Source organism: Eretmochelys imbricata, chromosome 3, assembly GCF_965152235.1.
Source record: "Eretmochelys imbricata isolate rEreImb1 chromosome 3, rEreImb1.hap1, whole genome shotgun sequence".
Classification (NCBI taxonomy): Eukaryota; Metazoa; Chordata; order Testudines; family Cheloniidae; genus Eretmochelys; species Eretmochelys imbricata.
The window spans coordinates 132,871,432-132,888,890 of NC_135574.1; the positions used below are offsets into that span (position 1 = coordinate 132,871,432).

General features: G+C 43.0%; 1 protein-coding gene across 2 annotated transcripts in view; it reads left to right on the forward strand.

Annotated features, from left to right (window-relative positions):
* Window positions 1–331: 331 nt before the first annotated feature.
* MAP3K21 (mitogen-activated protein kinase kinase kinase 21) overlaps window positions 332–17,459 on the forward strand; it is a 64,015-nt gene continuing 46,887 nt past the window's right edge. Inside the window, exon 1 of one of the 2 annotated variants that reach the window (XM_077813419.1) lies at window positions 332–1,139. In XM_077813419.1, coding sequence (XP_077669545.1) covers window positions 332–1,139 — 808 coding nt within the window. The remainder of the gene's footprint in view (window positions 1,140–17,459) is intronic. The other variant, XM_077813418.1, reaches the window with a different exon arrangement.

Sequence of the window (17,459 nt, forward strand, 5' to 3'; positions counted from 1 at the left end):
GGCCAATCCGGCGCGGCCGAGGGCGGAGGTCGGCCCCGTTGGGCTGGGTGTCTGGAGCAGCTCGGGCCGGGGCGGCGCGGCCGGTGCTGGCCCCATGAAGCTGCGGGCAGAGGCGGAGCAGAGACCGGCCTGGGCCTGCCCCTGCCCCGCTGCCCCCCGCGGGCTTGGCCGCGTTACCTGTGGGTCGCCCCCGGCCGCTCAGCGGGGCCCGCCCCACCCCGGCGGCAGGTGCGGGTAACGCGGCAGGTGAGGATGAGCGTCCCCGGCGGCGCCCCGGGCTCTCCCGGATGCCGCGGCTGAGGCGGCTGCGGCCCGTGCCCCGGCCCCTGCCATGGCTCTGCTGGGCTCCGGGGCGGCGGCGGCGGCCGAGGGCTCCTCGGCGGGCGGCGGCGCGTCCTGCCCGCTCTGGACCGCGCTGTACGACTACGAGGCGAGCGGGGAGGACGAGCTGAGCCTGCGGCGGGGCGACGTGGTCGAGGTGCTGTCCAAGGATGCGGCCGTCTCGGGGGACGATGGCTGGTGGGCGGGCAAAATCCGCCACCGCCTCGGCATCTTCCCGGCCAACTATGTGACTTACCAGCCGGGCCGGTACCCGCCCCAGCTCCGCCAGCCGGAGAAGGGCGGGCGCCCGGCCCCGAGCCCGGCTCCGCAGGACTGGCGGGCCGGGGGCGGGGGAGACCAGCCAGGCTCCCTGGCCCAGATTGACTTCCAGCATCTGGAGCTACAGGAGATCATTGGCGTGGGGGGCTTCGGCAAAGTGTATCGTGCCACCTGGAGGGGCCAGGAAGTGGCGGTGAAAGCGGCCCGGCAGGACCCCGATGAAGACATCATGGCCACAGCCGAGAGCGTGAGGCAGGAAGCCAAGCTGTTCTCCATGTTGAAGCATCCCAACATCATCGAGCTGCACGGCGTCTGCCTGCGGGAGCCCAACCTCTGCCTGGTGATGGAGTTTGCTCGGGGAGGCTCCCTCAATCGAGCCCTAGCGGGGGCAGCTACCACCGGCGGGGGAAGCCGCTGGGGCCGCCGTGTACCTCCGCACATCCTGGTGAATTGGGCAGTACAGATAGCCCGCGGGATGCTCTACCTGCACGAGGAAGCCATCGTCCCCATCCTACACCGAGACCTCAAATCGAGCAATAGTAAGTCTTCTGCATGACTTAGTTAAAATACTCTCTGAAAACTCAATGTCTTTGGTGTGTTGTAACCATGTTTTTTATTATGATCAGCAAAAGAGAGGAGGTTGCTGTATAAATCAGATTTATGGAGTGAGAGGGACATGGCCTGTTGGAGCGATACATTTGTCACAAGCTGCTGCATGTGGACAGTTTGAATGAAGGAGCTAACACATGAGACTTTGACTGCTACACATTACATCTGTAACTGTGACTTTTTTTAACCAGTTAGGCATGTTGGTCTTAAGTGGCTACAAGTTCAGTTTGTGTCCACACACCAACACCATCGCAATAAGTTGGTTTATCTATTTACCCACCACGCTGCATAGGTTACATTATATTGTTTTCTGGGAAAATCTGGGCAGCTATCTTGTGGTACCCCAGTGAGGCATAACATGTCCTCCCCTCTCCGAGTAGGTCCTGCATTCGGGAATATCCTTCTATACAGAGAGTTAGAAAGGAGGAGGACCCATTAAAGCCATAAACTGACACCATTAGGGAGTGCTATATTGAAATAAGTGTTTTTATTTGCTTACTGGAGGACCATCTTGTGCCAGTGGGAGCTTCTGGCAAGAGTGACATGGTTGGTTAGTTGTCTTGGTTACTGACCAGTCATGTGATATGTAAGCCAACCATATCACTAATTAGGTAAAAACTCTGTTAAAAATTAGCACAGAGTTTATATACCTAATTGTAACACACAGAGCAAAGTCCTATCTTCCTCGGCAGAAACTTAAAAAAAAAAAAAAAAAAACTGAGTAAAATAGCAGACATAATATACTTTCTTCCTGGTCTGTTCTGTAATTATAAAAGACTTCACAATAAAAATATATTTTTCATAGTCTCTCCTTTGTTCCTCCCCAATCCTATTTTTCTATTAATGAAAGATTTAATGATGGCGATTGTCACATGATACTTATGACTTCTATCCTACTTTTTTCGTTAATATGATTTAGTGCTGATGAATGGTGTCAGATTAATGGACATGGAGATTCTAGTGCTTTCATTTCAAAAAAGCCAGTGAGATAACGGCAGTAGAAGTTCCTCTGCTCTTAATATGGACAACCACCTGAAGGAGTCAGAGGGAGCTCAGTTTTTATGCCTAGTGAATCATTGGTCTCTCCGCAGGAGTTGCTAAAATTGCTACTATTTTAGATCCTTTTGTTTTGTGAGCGCTGGTCCCCTAGAAACTGGATTTACACCAACAACACTTGGTTGTTACAATCCTGGAACATGTTTGAATTAGTGATCTAATAGTGAAAAGCTATGGTCTTGTGGTTAATGTCATTTTAAGTTTTTGGGGCTCTGTCTATGCTAGCCTTTTTTCTCTCTCATATTTCACACTGGTAGTTTCACCAGAGGGGGTTAGCGATGGGAGTTTTCTTGCAGACAAGAGGTTGGCAGCTACTGATATTTTTTACACTGTTTAGACTTGCTCTGAACAGAGTGATTAAAATGTTAGTGGCTGTTGGCATCTTGTCCACACTATTCGTGTTGCAACCAGTGATGATAAATTTTAACATTATTTTGTTTAGATTTAACATTATAAAAACATCCATATAAAAGCTCTGAGCACCCTGACAAAATACTTAAAATAACCACCCATCAGCATTAATACCAATGTAAAAATAGTTAATCAGTCAACAGCTTTAAATAATCATACAGAAATAACAATTTACTTCAACTAACAAACAATGAAAATGGAAAAGCATCAGAAAAGTCTTTGTACCCAAATCATACCCAGGAACATACCCTCATCTTTCTCTAAAAGACCTACCGAACCAAGACTTTTGCAGTGTACCTAGAAGGTCATCAACTTTGGGTTGTTTTGGCCCAAGGTGGGGAGCAAGTTTAGAGTCCTGGGGCCCTCCCTGAAAACACTCCACTGGTAGCCTCCTCCTGGTTTAACAAAGGGGATCCAGCTTCAGTGCTTCCACTGACTGCAGCTCCTGTGGTATGTCACAAGGAGAGAAGTGGTTTCTCCAGTAGGCTGTTTAGGGTTTTATAGGTCATAGCTAACACCTTAAACTCTACTAAAAGAACAATAGGCAGCCTATATCATGTCACATTTAATGAGTGAGCTGTTGCATCTTCAGTCTGTTTGAATGGTTTTAAGGTTTAGCCCTATGCAGTGGGCACTGGAATAGATTAGACATTTTAAGGTGACAAAGGCATAGCTAGATTGCAAGGTCCACATCTGAAAGAGGTCACAACATTCTGGCCAGGTGTGGTTGTTAAAAAGTTGACTGGATTACAGTTCTAACACCAGGTGGGGGAGGTCCTAAGATCTCTACCAGGTTGTGAACTCTAGTGCTGGTGGATGCACTTCCTCAGTAATAGGTGTTGATGTAACCTCTGGAATCCTTTCTGGTTGCTTCTCCCAACCCACCATCATCATTTCTGTCTTGTATGGGTTGAGCTTCAACCAGCTCATTCTCCCCTAATCTTAATCTCAGTGAGACACGGTTGAGACTCAGCACCATGTCATCATCCGAGTTGGATGTGATCAGCATAGTGAAAACACCACCCCCTATGCTTAGTACTCTCCTAATGGCCCCATGTACATGTTTAATATGGGGGGTGGGTAGAATAGTACACTGCAGCTCCATGCACTTGAATCCTTTGGGAAAAGGATCAGTTGCCCATAACTACCTGTTGCGATGTTGCCAAAAAAAAAAAGAAACCCTGCTGAAGGGCAGCTCATCACTCCTGCCAACGTCTGCAGGCTACTCAACAGCATCTTGTGATCAATGGTATCAAAAGTAGGTGATCTAATAATACCAGCATGGACATTTGGCCTACCAGAAGGAAATGGTCAATCACTGCATTCTGTCTGCCAGTGCTAGGTCTATACACAGATTAAGAAGGGGGAAGGTTATGAAAGGCATCTAAAAACTTTGAGTTGTCTCATAGTTTGGGGAAAAAATTAACGTAGCACAGCCTGGGAGTGTATCTAGGTACTCATTTATTGTACTAGTGTGTACTTGTTGTTTTGAAATATATTCATGAAATGGATTACCTGAATCTGAAATTTTCCTGCCACTTTAATAGCATCCTCTTATCCAATAATTGGTCCATCAGACTCAAGGGTTGGATTCCACTCTATTCAGATAAGAGGGTTTTTTTGGGTGGGGGGGGCGGTGAATTATTTATTGATTTGATTTTGTACTATTTTCCTCAGTGGGAGCAGAAACTGGCTCAAGACTCACTGACCTATTCCCTACCTAGTGCAGGATGTTAATAACTTAGCATTAACAACTGCAGTCCACACGTGAAATATGCCCAAACAAGCATATTGTCCCCTCCTAAGTCATCTAATGTAGTTTGGGTCTCCTGGACAGTCCGGGACCTTATAGTAGTACTATCTCACAGCTGCCAAACTAGGACATAAGAGAAGAAAATCCTGGCTGACCAGGGCAGCAACACTGAGAGCAATGAGCTGTTTTGCAGAATGATGAGTGTAAAGGCAAGCTAGCTTTGTGTAATCTTCCCCAAACCAGAGTCCATGGGAAGGGAAGACAGTGGCATGTACTTTCTTTATCCCCAGATGAGAAGAAAAGTTGGGAAGTGCCAGGATCTGTCATTTTCCATCCCTGTGGAGAAAGAGAAAACTAGCAGGGAGAAAACTCTTTGTGTGTGTGGGGAGGGAGGGAATAAAGGAGGCATATGTAGATTTAGGAGATGGCGGTGGGGGACACGTTTGTTTCCTCTTACCTGTTTTGAATGTGGTGCCTGTCAGTTTCACTTGTTCTCTGAGGAAAAAGTAGTTAGGACTTACCTGACAGATTTATCTAGCAGATATCAGTACTGTTTCATTCAGGAAGGCTCTGAGCACCGCAAACTCTCTACATAGGATCCACCTCTTATTTGATGTGTTCTTGTTTCATGCAACTTGTGAAGAAAAGAAGCTGAGCTCCCAGAAGCATGAGTAAAGTGGTACCCTCTGCTTTTAGCTGGGGGGAGGAGGTGGGAGAGGCGCACACAGCTGTGCTCTCCCATGTCCCCTCTTTCACACTTAAAGGTGTTATCACAAAAATACATAACAAAGATATGTCCACTTTTAAATAACACATTTTTACCTTTTAAATATAGAAATAACACTTATAAATGTACATGTATGCATTGTATATGTTGCAGTCTTCATGACCCACATGGATTGTAGTAATGAAGGGAGAGGTGGTGTGGACTATGTTCCTTCCCAACTCTGAGTGGCTTGCAGGGTCTCTTGTCACTAAGCAATTCCGAACTTTGGTATTAATCTAAAGAAATTCCAAGGCAAAAAAAACATAGAATCAAGATTGAAAGGAGGACTTTACCTGTCTCTATCTGATACATGTGCTTAAAATATCCTGAAGAAATCATTGTAGTTTCTCAAAACATAAAGAAGTTGAGAAATTATAAATTCAAGTTCTACTTGAAGAAAAAGAAAATGTTCAAAACTGTGCAATTACTTACCTGTACATCCTTAATTGTGACCTTGGGGTACAACCTGAAACCAATCAGACACTCAAGTCGTCTTTAACTATCACATGGGTTTGTTAATATTAAAGTAATGTATTGTCTTATTGTTGCTGTTTGACTTCATGAAACTGATGGTTGAATGTTTATCTAAGAGTTTCTGGTTAACAGTTATAATACTGAAGAAAGAGTTAAGGGTGTTTAGGTGACCAGAACTGTTTGGTCTCTTTAAAATATTTAAGTCTCTTTAAAATATTTAACTCTCTTTAAAGAGAGTCAAACCACTTATTTCTGAACAAGGGCACCAAGTTAAGTGAGAGGGCTAGGGAGATTTGGGTTTACTGGAGCCGTTGGCAGACTTTCCAGGGCCTTGTCTAGATTAGGATTCTATACTGCATGTTAGCGAACACGTATTGGCCTACACCTTCCAAATGCTAGTTTAATTCCAGTACCTGGTTTTAGAACATTCAGTGCCTCCAGCTGGAAAAAACAAGTTCACATCCTGAGTGTAGGTGTTAGTACCTGCAGGAAACTTTCCATGGAAACTCAGAGTAGCTTACAATTTAAAGGAATCACACACACAAAGTGAACAGTGAAATCACAGAAAGTGGACAGTCTACCAGATGTGGCTTTATTTAAATTAAGAAGGGAATAGCAAAACTGAAAATAGGAAACTGTTTTTAAAAGCTGAATAAACAAATGTTATATAAATAGATTAACGCTATAATACCCATACAAATAGCATTCTCACACACGCATTGAATGCTGTTTGTCGAATATGCTGAGGATCTCCCTCCATCCCCCACCCCAAAATGCACAGAGGTTGGCTGTTTTAGAGATATTGAAGGGCTTGTTGCCATGGCTAAGAGGCACCAGAAAGGGATAGTGAGAAGGTGTCCAAGACAGTAGGACAGAGGTGCCTCAGGAACCAGGGAGGGTACTGGTGGGGCTGCAGAGCCTGCTCTGATTAAACTGCTGTCAGCTGTTAACCAAATCACTCTTGTTGCCTTGCTCCTCGCTGAGGTAGGATCCCTGTTGCATATGAGGAAAGCAAAAATCAAACAATCTCTTTCCTAGAGTTTCTCTGAGGTCCTTCCCAGCAGGACCACTCAAATTATGGTGGAACGTACCATTAAAATAACCGAGAGAGGAAAAAGGTTATTCCAGTCAGAAGATGATACTGAAATCTTGCAAAGACCTCTGTTCCCCTCGAGCTTCTTTTCAACCCTCTGAACTCCGGATTGTTTCTCTTCAGCTTTTCTTTCTCTGTCCTCTCCTTATGGAGAAAAATTCTTGGCTTTTGATAGGCTATGATAGATCTGAGATTAATCTGTATGGGCTATACTTTTCAAAACAGTGAGCTCTCCTTAGTGTGACAATTAGAGACAAACCCATGGCTTCATTCAGAAAACTTTGGGGACAGTTTCCATCCTGGAGTCCCTAGGTGACGTGGGTCTATGTTTTCATGTTATCTCCCTTGCCTGTGAGAGTTGGGAGGGGAGAGAGTGAGAGACCTGCAGCGTTAACAAATCCACAAGGATTACAAATGTTGTTTTGTATGTTTTTTATTGTGGTGAATCCTTAATTTGCAATTTCTAGGCTTTCTAGTGTAAGTTTACTTTAAAAAATATGCAAAACACTTCCAGGTTTTGGTTGGTTGGTTTTGTTTGTTTTCGGTGGACTTGAGAGAGAGAGTTTTTTGTTTTGTTTTTTAGCCTTAACTTCAGGTTAACTGTTTTTGCCTAAGAATAAACCCAGATGGGTGGCAAATAATGAAAGTGATAAATTCTTTTAAGTAAATATGTCCAACCATAGAGCTCCTGCTTTTTCTTCCTCTTCTCCCCTCCGCACCCTCCCCCTCCCCCTCCCCCCCACCCCAAAAAACCCCCTATGTAATGGCACCAGTCGTGGCCAATGAGAAAAGATTAAAACTAACTTGGAATTTCTAGGCCAAGCCTTGCCATAGTTAGGAAGTTGTTAAAACAGTAAAGAATACTCTCTCGGCCTGAAGCCTTAGTTTAGCCATAGCGGCTTAAATTCTCTGTCCCTCAGTTTCCCAATCTGTAACATGGGGGTAGTGCTTGCCCATCTTGAAGTGCTTTGAGATCTGTGGAAAAAAAGCGATATGTAAGTGGACGGTAGTAGTATTGCTGTCCATCTTGCAGCAAACTTTTCAGAATGCTATGCTAGCATAGAACAACACTTGCAAATTTTAGTTGGTGTCATCTCTCCCTAATGACTTGCAAAGTAAGCCTTTCCTAAGGGAATAGGGTTTGTTTTAATTCAATGGCATGGATGTGCCAATTTTTTTATCTGTGTATCTTTTGTAAAATTAGGTCACTTCTTTGAGTTTCTTATCTTGTATTTCTTTTTGCTTTTTCTTTTGTACTGTTCTCAAGGATCTTTTTTCATGGTTTAGTGTACTCTCACATCAAGGTCTTGATTCTCCCCTTCTCCACCCCCTGCCCCAAGGTTCTGAGCACCTGCCATTCCCATGTTCATGTATGGGAGCACCACTAAAAATTAGACCCATTGGCTTTTCCAGACCACCAAAGAACACATTACAGCATAAACATATTGCACTTTACCAGTTGTGCCTAAGTAGCACGGGCATTATATTTTTTGTGCATTTTTTGAGTTTGTCCAGAAAGCGGTGTGTGTTTGGAGATAAACTTGCCTGCTGCATGTAGCAACGTATATGTCTAGATTGCAGTGGGTAAAGTAGTTTATAGAAACTAGCAATTCTAATCTGCAGTTGGATGACTTGTTGCAACATGTTTTTAAACTAAAAATCACAGTAGCTTGTTTAATGCGTTTTTTTCATACAGTGACTATCTCTTGGAAATATACCTATTCTATTGGTTCTATGCAATATAGTGTTTGTGTATAAAGTCCTTAACCTTCTAAAGAGTGAATAATGTTCTGGTTATCTCATATGTGGGTTGAAAACCTAACCTATCCGAGCAAAAGCAAAATTTCCTCCTCTGAATGTGTTAACTCTATCCTAGACTCTAACAAGTGAACAAAATTAAAAAATCCCATACACAAACTCTTTAAACTAGAGTTAAGGTTGACCAGATATGTTTCCTTGCAATGCAAATACCAAAAGCAAGGAACTCCTACATTAAAGGCAACACCTAGCACAAACTAATTTTTCAACCATTAGTCCAATATAGTCACAACACTCCACCATTCTACAGCACTTGTGGCCTCTCTAACATATGCAGTTTCATTTCAACGGGACTACTGCCCTCAGTAAGCCCAACAAACAGCTGAAAATCACACTTAAATACACAGCTTTAACTCTGACCTATTCATTTGTTTTGTTTGTAGTTAAGATTGTGTTTTGCATCTTTGACACCATCCCTGAACAGCTGTTGGCTCTTTCAAAAATGCAGTCATGGTCTAGTCTTTCTCTGACCCTACTTGCCTCTCCAACTTCCCCATCTTCCTTGTTCTAAAATAATAATTAAATATATATTCAATCTTACTTAAGTGAGCTGTTTTACAACTCAGGTTTCAGAGTAACAGCCGTGTTAGTCTGTATTCGCAAAAAGAAAAGGAGGACTTGTGGCACCTTAGAGACTAACCAATTTATTTGAGCATAAGCTTTCGTGAGCTACAGCTCACTTCATCGGATGCATACCGTGGAAACTGCAGCAGACTTTATATATACACACAGAGAATATGAAACAATACCTCCTCCCACCCCACTGTCCTGCTGGTAATAGCTTATCTAAAGTGATCATCAGGTTAGGCCATTTCCAGCACAAATCCAGGTTTTCTCACCCTCCACCCCCCCACACAAATTCACTCTCCTGCTGGTGACAGCCCATCCAAAGTGACAACTCTTTACACAATGTGCATGATAATCAGTTGTCACTTTGGATGGGCTGTCACCAGCAGGAGAGTGAATTTGTGTGGGGGGGTGGAGGGTGAGAAAACCTGGATTTGTGCTGGAAATGGCCTAACCTGATGATCACTTTAGATAAGCTATTACCAGCAGGACAGTGGGGTGGGAGGAGGTATTGTTTCATATTCTCTGTGTGTATATATAAAGTCTGCTGCAGTTTCCACGGTATGCATCCGATGAAGTGAGCTGTAGCTCACGAAAGCTCATGCTCATATAAATTGGTTAGTCTCTAAGGTGCCACAAGTACTCCTTTTCTTGTTTTACAACTGTTGCTTTGAGTTCCTTTCCTCCAAATTCCATCTTGGATTCCCCCCAGTCAAGTTTCTCCACTGGAAATCTTGAAAAGGGCACGTTCAGTGACTCTTTTTGGCTAAAACAGAGGATTAAATTCTTGCCCAAACATCCCATTAATTTTCTGACTGTAACCTTTTTCTCAAAGGAAAATATGTTTTGGAGCTTTTGATTGGTGGTAGCCAAATTACTGCTCTCCTAGTTCTAATGACATCAGTATTGGCTTGTGTGCATACACACAAAAATAAAAACCATAACTTCATATTTTACTACTTTTATATAAGGTGTTTAGAAATGTTGGGCAAGATTTTTAAAAGTATTTACGCACCTAATGATGCAGATAGATGCCTAGTCGAATTTTCAAAAGTGCCTATGTGTCTAACTTCCATTTAAATTAACAGAAATAGACATCAAAGAACTTTTAAAACCTCGGACCTCACACTTCTGAAATGATATATATGCCTAAATACAATGAAAATTATGTTGGGGTGACAAGAGGCTTTGTGTAGTGTTGGCAAACTTGAGAAGATCCAGCTTGATTTTTCAGTTTACTATTTGGTATGAATGTGTTTGTGTTTGAGCACTGTTAGCTAGAACACAGAAATTCCATTAAAAATTTTACATTGACTTGTAAGAAGCAGAGAAGTAACATTAAAATTAACTTTGGACCTTTAATACCAATTTATAGATTCTTTAACCTTTAGATTCTTCAAATTAGCTATTGGATGTTTTTGTTTGCAGACTGTCAGTTTCTTAGCTCTCAAAATATTTTCAGCCTCCATATAGCAGGGTTTGAACTGAAAATGGCTGTGTAAAATAAGTGTTTTTTAAAATGTGTAGATGGGCACTTTGAACTATTACTCAGGGTACTTGGGCAAAGTTAAAAGCCTATAGTCTTTCCTTCTTTCCAAAAATTAATTCTAATGCCCTAAGTTAACAATGGCTCCAAAAAGTGTGTGTTTTTGTTTTTGTTGTTGTTGTGGTTTTTTTTTTTTAAAGCTTCATTTTTCTGAAGGTAGAATTAACGCGCATAGCAGCATAAAATTAGATGCACATTTAGCTTTAACAGTACAGATACTTTGATGATGGAGTCTCCTATCGAATTTGATGGATGAGCTATAATTACTCATTACCCTGGGTAAATTCATGGAGGTTAAGTCTATTAATGCTATTAGCCAGGATGAGTAAGGAATGGTGTCCCTAACCTCTGTTTGTCAGAGGGTGGAGATGGACGGCAGAAGAGAGATCACTTGATCATTACCGGTTAGGTTCACTCCCTCTGGGGCATCTGCCATTGGCCACTGTCGGCTGACAGGATACTGGGCTGGATGGACCTTTGGTCTGACCCAGTACGGCCATTCTTATGTTCTTATTGTGGGTCATAAGATGAGACAAATATTTTAACGTGCTTGTTAAATACAAATTAACTTGTGCTGTATAAGGATAGTAACAAACTTCATGACTTTACATAAGTTAAATTTCTGACTTCTTGAATGTTAGAAGCTTGTGACTCTTGGGATTTCACCTAAATTCCACCATGTTTGCTTTCTTGCTACATACTTTCCTATTCTTGAAACCTTATTGCTATACCTGTACCTGAAAGTAAATACCAATGTTACATTTTACAGCTGTTTTAAAAACCTTTTTGGGGTATCCAACCCTTGTGTATTAAAACCCTGGGTAATATACACTAATATGAACAATTTAAGTATTTGAGTAAAATAATAAATAAAGTCTTCCCCCTCCCCCTGAAAGTCTCTTGCCAAGTTGATGCTTCTGTGTTTAGGGTCATAGCTCCAGTTAAATCAGCCCCAGACATGCCAATGTTGGCAGCATAATCATGCTTTGTTCTCTTCCTGGCAACTGAAATCAGTGTTTTGACAGGTGTGCTTTTAACTCAGGCCTGATAAATCAACCCCTCCCCTTTCTGTTCCTCCTAAAACTGCAGTGGTAACTATTTCACCACTGTAGTTCATTGTTTCATTCCCCTCCCACTCGCCCCCCCATAATATTGGAAACTTGAAAAGAAGCTTCGCATTTATTTTTGTGTTCTTGATTTGTCATTAAAACCAAATTGCAACATTGTTCTCTGGAGTCATCACAGTGATAAGTCAAGTATTTGTTGTAAGTTAGGAAGGCCTAGGTCAGCTTGGAATGAGAAGAAAAGTTTGGTGTCTTTTTTTAAACTATCAAAGTATGGGATCTTTGAAGATCTCTTAACTTTGTACTAAAGTATGTCTATACAGTACTTTGGGCCAAAGATTCAGAAAAGCCAGTCGCCCAGAGCAAGCAGGAATTTTTCTGTGGGACTGTCATTAAATTCTGCAGAATCTTTAAGATTTCATTTTTTAAAAAGTGTTTTAATTCTCATTGTTGTGAGAGAAACTTTTCAGGTGTGAACAAAGGATAAACCAATGCAGTCTTGCTTTCTTCAGCCTACAGAGAGGTGACTCCAATGCTGCTGTCACTGTTAGGGGAGTGGGGAGCTGGCTGCTGTTATGAGCAGGAGACTTTGCACGGGTAGTAGGAATGGGGGTCCTCTACCATTGGTCTTCAGGTTGGCTGTGGCCTCCCTGCTCCTCATTAGAGTTGGTCAAAAAAACGGACACCTTTAATGAAAAATGTGTTCTTTTTTGGGTAGAGTCAAAATTTTGACACATGATTTAAAAAGCTTCAGTCAGCTGTACTCAATGGGCTGCTCCTTGGTTTTGTGTGGATTGTGATCCAGTCCAGAGTGGAGGAAACCTCTACCTCCCCCTGCCTTGAGGCTCGGTTTAGGGGACAAGAAGTCCTTACTGCCACGTTGGCAGAGGACTGCTGCAGCGGCACAGGAGCCAGCAAACAGAGCTGTAAACAGGGGAGTTTGAGTGGGAGTTCTGTTGGAGGAGAAGGTATTTGTATTTAGTTTTGTATTTGTATTGTTTGTATGTGTAGAGGCTTGTAGGGGCTTTGTGCTGGGAGAGAAACTGAGCCCTAATAAGTGGGGCAGGGCTACTCTGAGTAGGGGTCCTATGAAGGTAGCCAGCCAGTCAGGCAACCGTACAGGAGCCAGCAAACAGAGCTGTAAACAGGGGAGTTTGAGTGGGAGTTTGTAAGGGGAGTTTGTATTGCGGTGCTCGTTTGGGGTTTGATTTTGCTGTGGGTGGTGGTGTTTTGGTGAGGTTTGTTACCCGGACTAACAGGATTTATGTGAGAAGGCTATGACAGATACAGAGGCGGCAATGGTAATGACCCAATAATGGAAGACACAATGAAGATGATTGGATGTGGAAGCTGCGGCAAGTACATGATCCTGGAGGGGGTACCTGGAAAGAGTTTCATCTGCATGAAGTGCCGCCTGATAGAGCTGATGGAGGAAAAGATCCAAGGATTGGAGATGCAGGTAGAAAGTCTGGTTGAGTTTAGAAGGGGGTTCGAGCTGATTATGGAGCAAAGACATGAGGCGGTTGAAGGGAAGAGCTCAGACTTCCAGATGGAAATAGGACCTAAGAACTCTGAGGGGAGACTGCTGGGTGAAGAAAACAGACAGTGGAGGCATGTGACTAAAAGAACCAGGCAGAGGAAAAGACGGGCTAGTGAAGGAGAAATAGATCAGGTATAGAAATAGATCAAGAACAGGTATGCAGAGTTGGAAAATGAAGAAGGGACACAGCAGGTGGTTACTGAAGGTGGAAGGGCAAGGAAGAAGAGAAGAGCAGCTAGTCCTGTAGGAAAAGGGGAAGAGTCAATGGAGACAACACCAAATATGAGCCCCAGGAGGATACAGGACGGGTTGAAGAGGATTACAAGGGAGAATAGGAATGGAGAGGACTTGCAGCCACAGGAAACAGGGGATAGACCAGAGAATCGCACCATCACCAGGAAAAGGCAGGGCTACGTGATCGGGGACTCCCTACTGAGAAGAATAGACAGGCCTGTAACCAGAGCTGATCCAGAGAATAAAAGGGTGTGCTGTCTACCAGGTGCTAAGATATGGGATGTGGACCTGAGGTTGAAGAGAATCCTAAAGGGAGCAGGAAACAATCCACTGATCTTCCTTCATGTGGGAACAAATGATACTGATAGATTCTCACTAGAACGTATCAAGGGAGACTATGCCAGGCTGGAGAAGACGCTTAAGGAAATCGAGGCTCAGGTGATCTTCAGTGGGATTCTGCCTGTTCCTAGAGAAGGGCAACAAAGGTGTGACAATATTATGACTATCAACAGATGGCTCAGGCAGCGGTGCTATAAGGAGGGCTTTGGGATGTATGGCCACTGGGAGGCATTCATGGAGAGAGGACTGTTCTCTCGGGATGGACTTCATCTGAGTAGGGAAGGAAATAGACTTCTAGGATGGAGGCTGGCACAACTGATTAATAGAGCTTTAAACTAGGAATTCAGGGGAGATGGTTGGGAGATGTTTCCAGGTAATCTCCACACTGGATTTTTCACATTGAGATGGAAGAAAACAAAGGATACACCCGTGGGTAGGAGAATGGACATAAGGAGGAAGGGCAGTGTGGATACCAGCCTAATAGGTCATACTGGCGGTAGAATGTCTGTGCCTAATCGGGTAAAGAATGTGAGTGAGTCCAAACAGCAAAAATTAAAGATGTTTGTAGACCAATGCGAGGAGCCTAGGTAACAAAATGGAGGAATTAGAGCTACTGTGCAGGAAGTGAAACCAGATATTACAGGGATAACATAAACATGGTGGAATAGTAGTCATGACTGGACTACAGCTATTGAAGAGTATGTGCTGCTTAGGAAAGAGAAATAAAGGTGGTGGAGTAGCATTATATATCAATGATGAGGTAGACTGCAAAGAAATAAGAAGCGATGGAATGGATAAGACAGAGTCTGTCTGGGGAAAAATCACTTTGGGGAAGAAAACTACTAGAGCCTCCCCTGTGATAGTGCTTGGGGTGTGCTATAGACCAACGGGATCTAATTTGAGTATGGATAGAGCCCTCTTTAATGTTTTTAATGAAGTAAATACTTATGGGAACTGCATGATAATGGGAGACTTTAACTTCCCAGATATAGACTGGAGGACAAGTGCTAGTAATAATAGATTTTCCTAGATGCGGTAGCTGATGGATTTCTTCATCAAGTAGTTACTGAACCAACAAGAGAGGATGCCATTTTAGATTTGGTTTTGGTAAGCAGTGAGGACCTCACAGAAGAAATGGTTGTAGGGGACAACCTTGGTTCGAGTGATCATGAGCTAATTCAGTTCAAACTGAATGAAAGGATAAACAATCTGCAACTAGGGTTTTTTATTTCAAAAGGGCTAACTTTAAAAAATTAAGGCAATTAGTTAGGGAAGTGGGTTGGACTGAAGAACTTACGGATCTAAAGGTAGAGGAGGCCTGGGATTACTTCAAATCAAAGCTGCAGAAGCTATCGGAAGCCTGCATCCCAAGAAAGGGGGAAAAATTCATAGGCAGGAGTTGTAGACCAAGCTGGATGAGCAAGCATCTCAGAGAGGTGATTAAGAAAAAGCAGAAAGCATACAGGGAGTGGAAGATGGGAGGGATCAGCAAGGAAAGCTACCTTATTGAGGTCAGAACATGTAGTGATAAAGTGAGAGGCTAAAAGTCAAGTAGAGTTGGACCTTGCAAAGGGAATTAAAACCAATAGTAAAAGGTTCTTATTTATATGGCTATAGAAGAAAACAAAGAAGTGGGACCGCTAAACACTGAGGATGGAGTGGAGGTTAAGGCTAATCAAGGCATGGCCAAATATCTAAACAAATACTTTGCCTCAGTCTTTAATGAGGATCTTAGGGATAATGGTAGCATGACAAATGGGAATGAGGATATGGAGGTAGATATTACCATATCTGAGGTAGAAGCGAAACTCGAACATCTCAATGGGACTAAATCAGGGGGCCCAGATAATCTTCATCCAAGAATATTAAAGGAATGGGCACCCGAAATTGCAAGCCCATTAGCAAGAATTTTTAATGAATCTGTAAACTCAGGGGTTGTACCATGTGACTGGAGAATTGCTAACATAGTTCCTATTTTTGAGAAAGGGGGGAAAAAAGTGATCTGGGTAACTACAGGCCTGTTAGTTTGACATCTGTAGTATGCAAGGTCTTGGAAAAAATTTTGAAGGAGAAAGTAGTTAAGGACATTGAGGTCAATGGTAAATGGGACAAAATACAACATGGGTTTACAAAAGGTAGATCATGCCAAACCAATCTGATCTCCTTCTTTGAGAAAGTAACAGATTTTTTTAGACAAAGGAAACGCAGTGGATCTAATTTACCTAGATTTCAGTAAGGCGTTTGATACGGTGCCACATGGGGAATTATTACTTAAATTGCAAAAGATGGGGATCCATATGAAAATTGAGAGGTGGATAAGGAATTGGTTAAAGGGGAGACTACAGCAGGTCATACTGAAATGTGAACTGTCAGACTGGAGGGATGTTACCAGTGGAGTTCCTCAGGGATCAGTTTTGGGACCGATCTTATTTAATCTTTTTATTACTGACCTCGGCACAAAAAGTGGGAGTGTGCTAATAAAGTTTGGATGACACGAAGCTGGGAGGTATTGCCAATTCAGAGAAGGACCGGGATATCATATAGGAAGATATGTATGACTTTGTAAACTGGAGTAATAGTAATAGGATGAAATTTAATAATGAGAAGTGTAAGGTCATGTATTTAGGGATTAATAAGAATTTCAGTTATAAGCTGGGGATGCATCAGTTGGAAGTAACAGAGGAGGAGAAGGACCTTGGAGTATTGGTTGACCACAGGATGACTATGAGCCACCAATGTGATAAGGCCATGAAAAAAGCTAATTCAGTCTTGGGATGCATCAGGCTAGGTATTTCCAGTAGAGATAAGGAGGTGTTAGTACCATTATACAAGGCACTGGTGAGACCTCACCTGGAATACTGTGTGCAGTTCTGGTCTCCCATGTTTAAGAAGGATCAATTCAAACTGGAACAGGTACAGAGAAGGGCTACTAGGATGATCCGAGGAATGGAAAACCTGGCTTCTGAAAGGAGACTCAAGGAGCTTGGCTTGTTTAGCCTAACCAAAAGAGGGCTGAGGGGAGGCATGATTGCTCCGTATAGATATATCAGAGGGAGAAATATCAGGGAGGGAGAGGAATTATTTAAGATCAGTACCAATGTGGATACAAGAACAAATGGCTATAAACTGGCCATCGGCAAGTTTAGATTTGAAATTAGATGAAGGTTTCTAACCATCAGAGGAGTGAAGTTCTGGAACAGCCTTCCAAGGGAAGCAGAGGGGACAAAAGACCTATCTGGCTTCAAGATTAAGCTCGATAAGTTTATGGAGGAGATGGTATGATGGGATAACATGATTTTGGCAATTAGTTGAGCGTTGACTATTCATGGTAAATAGGCCCAATGGCCTGTGGTGGGATATTAGATGGGATGGAATCTGAGTTACTACAGAGAATTCTTTGCTGGGTGTCTGGCTGGTGAGTCTTGCCCACATGCTTAGGGTTCAGCTGATCACCATATTTGGGGTCAGGAAGAAATTTTCCTCCAGGGCAGATTGGAAGAGACCCTGGGGGTTTTTTGCCTTCCTCTGCAGCATGGGCCATGGGTCACTTGCTGGAGGATTCTCTGCACCTTGAAGTCTTTAAACCATG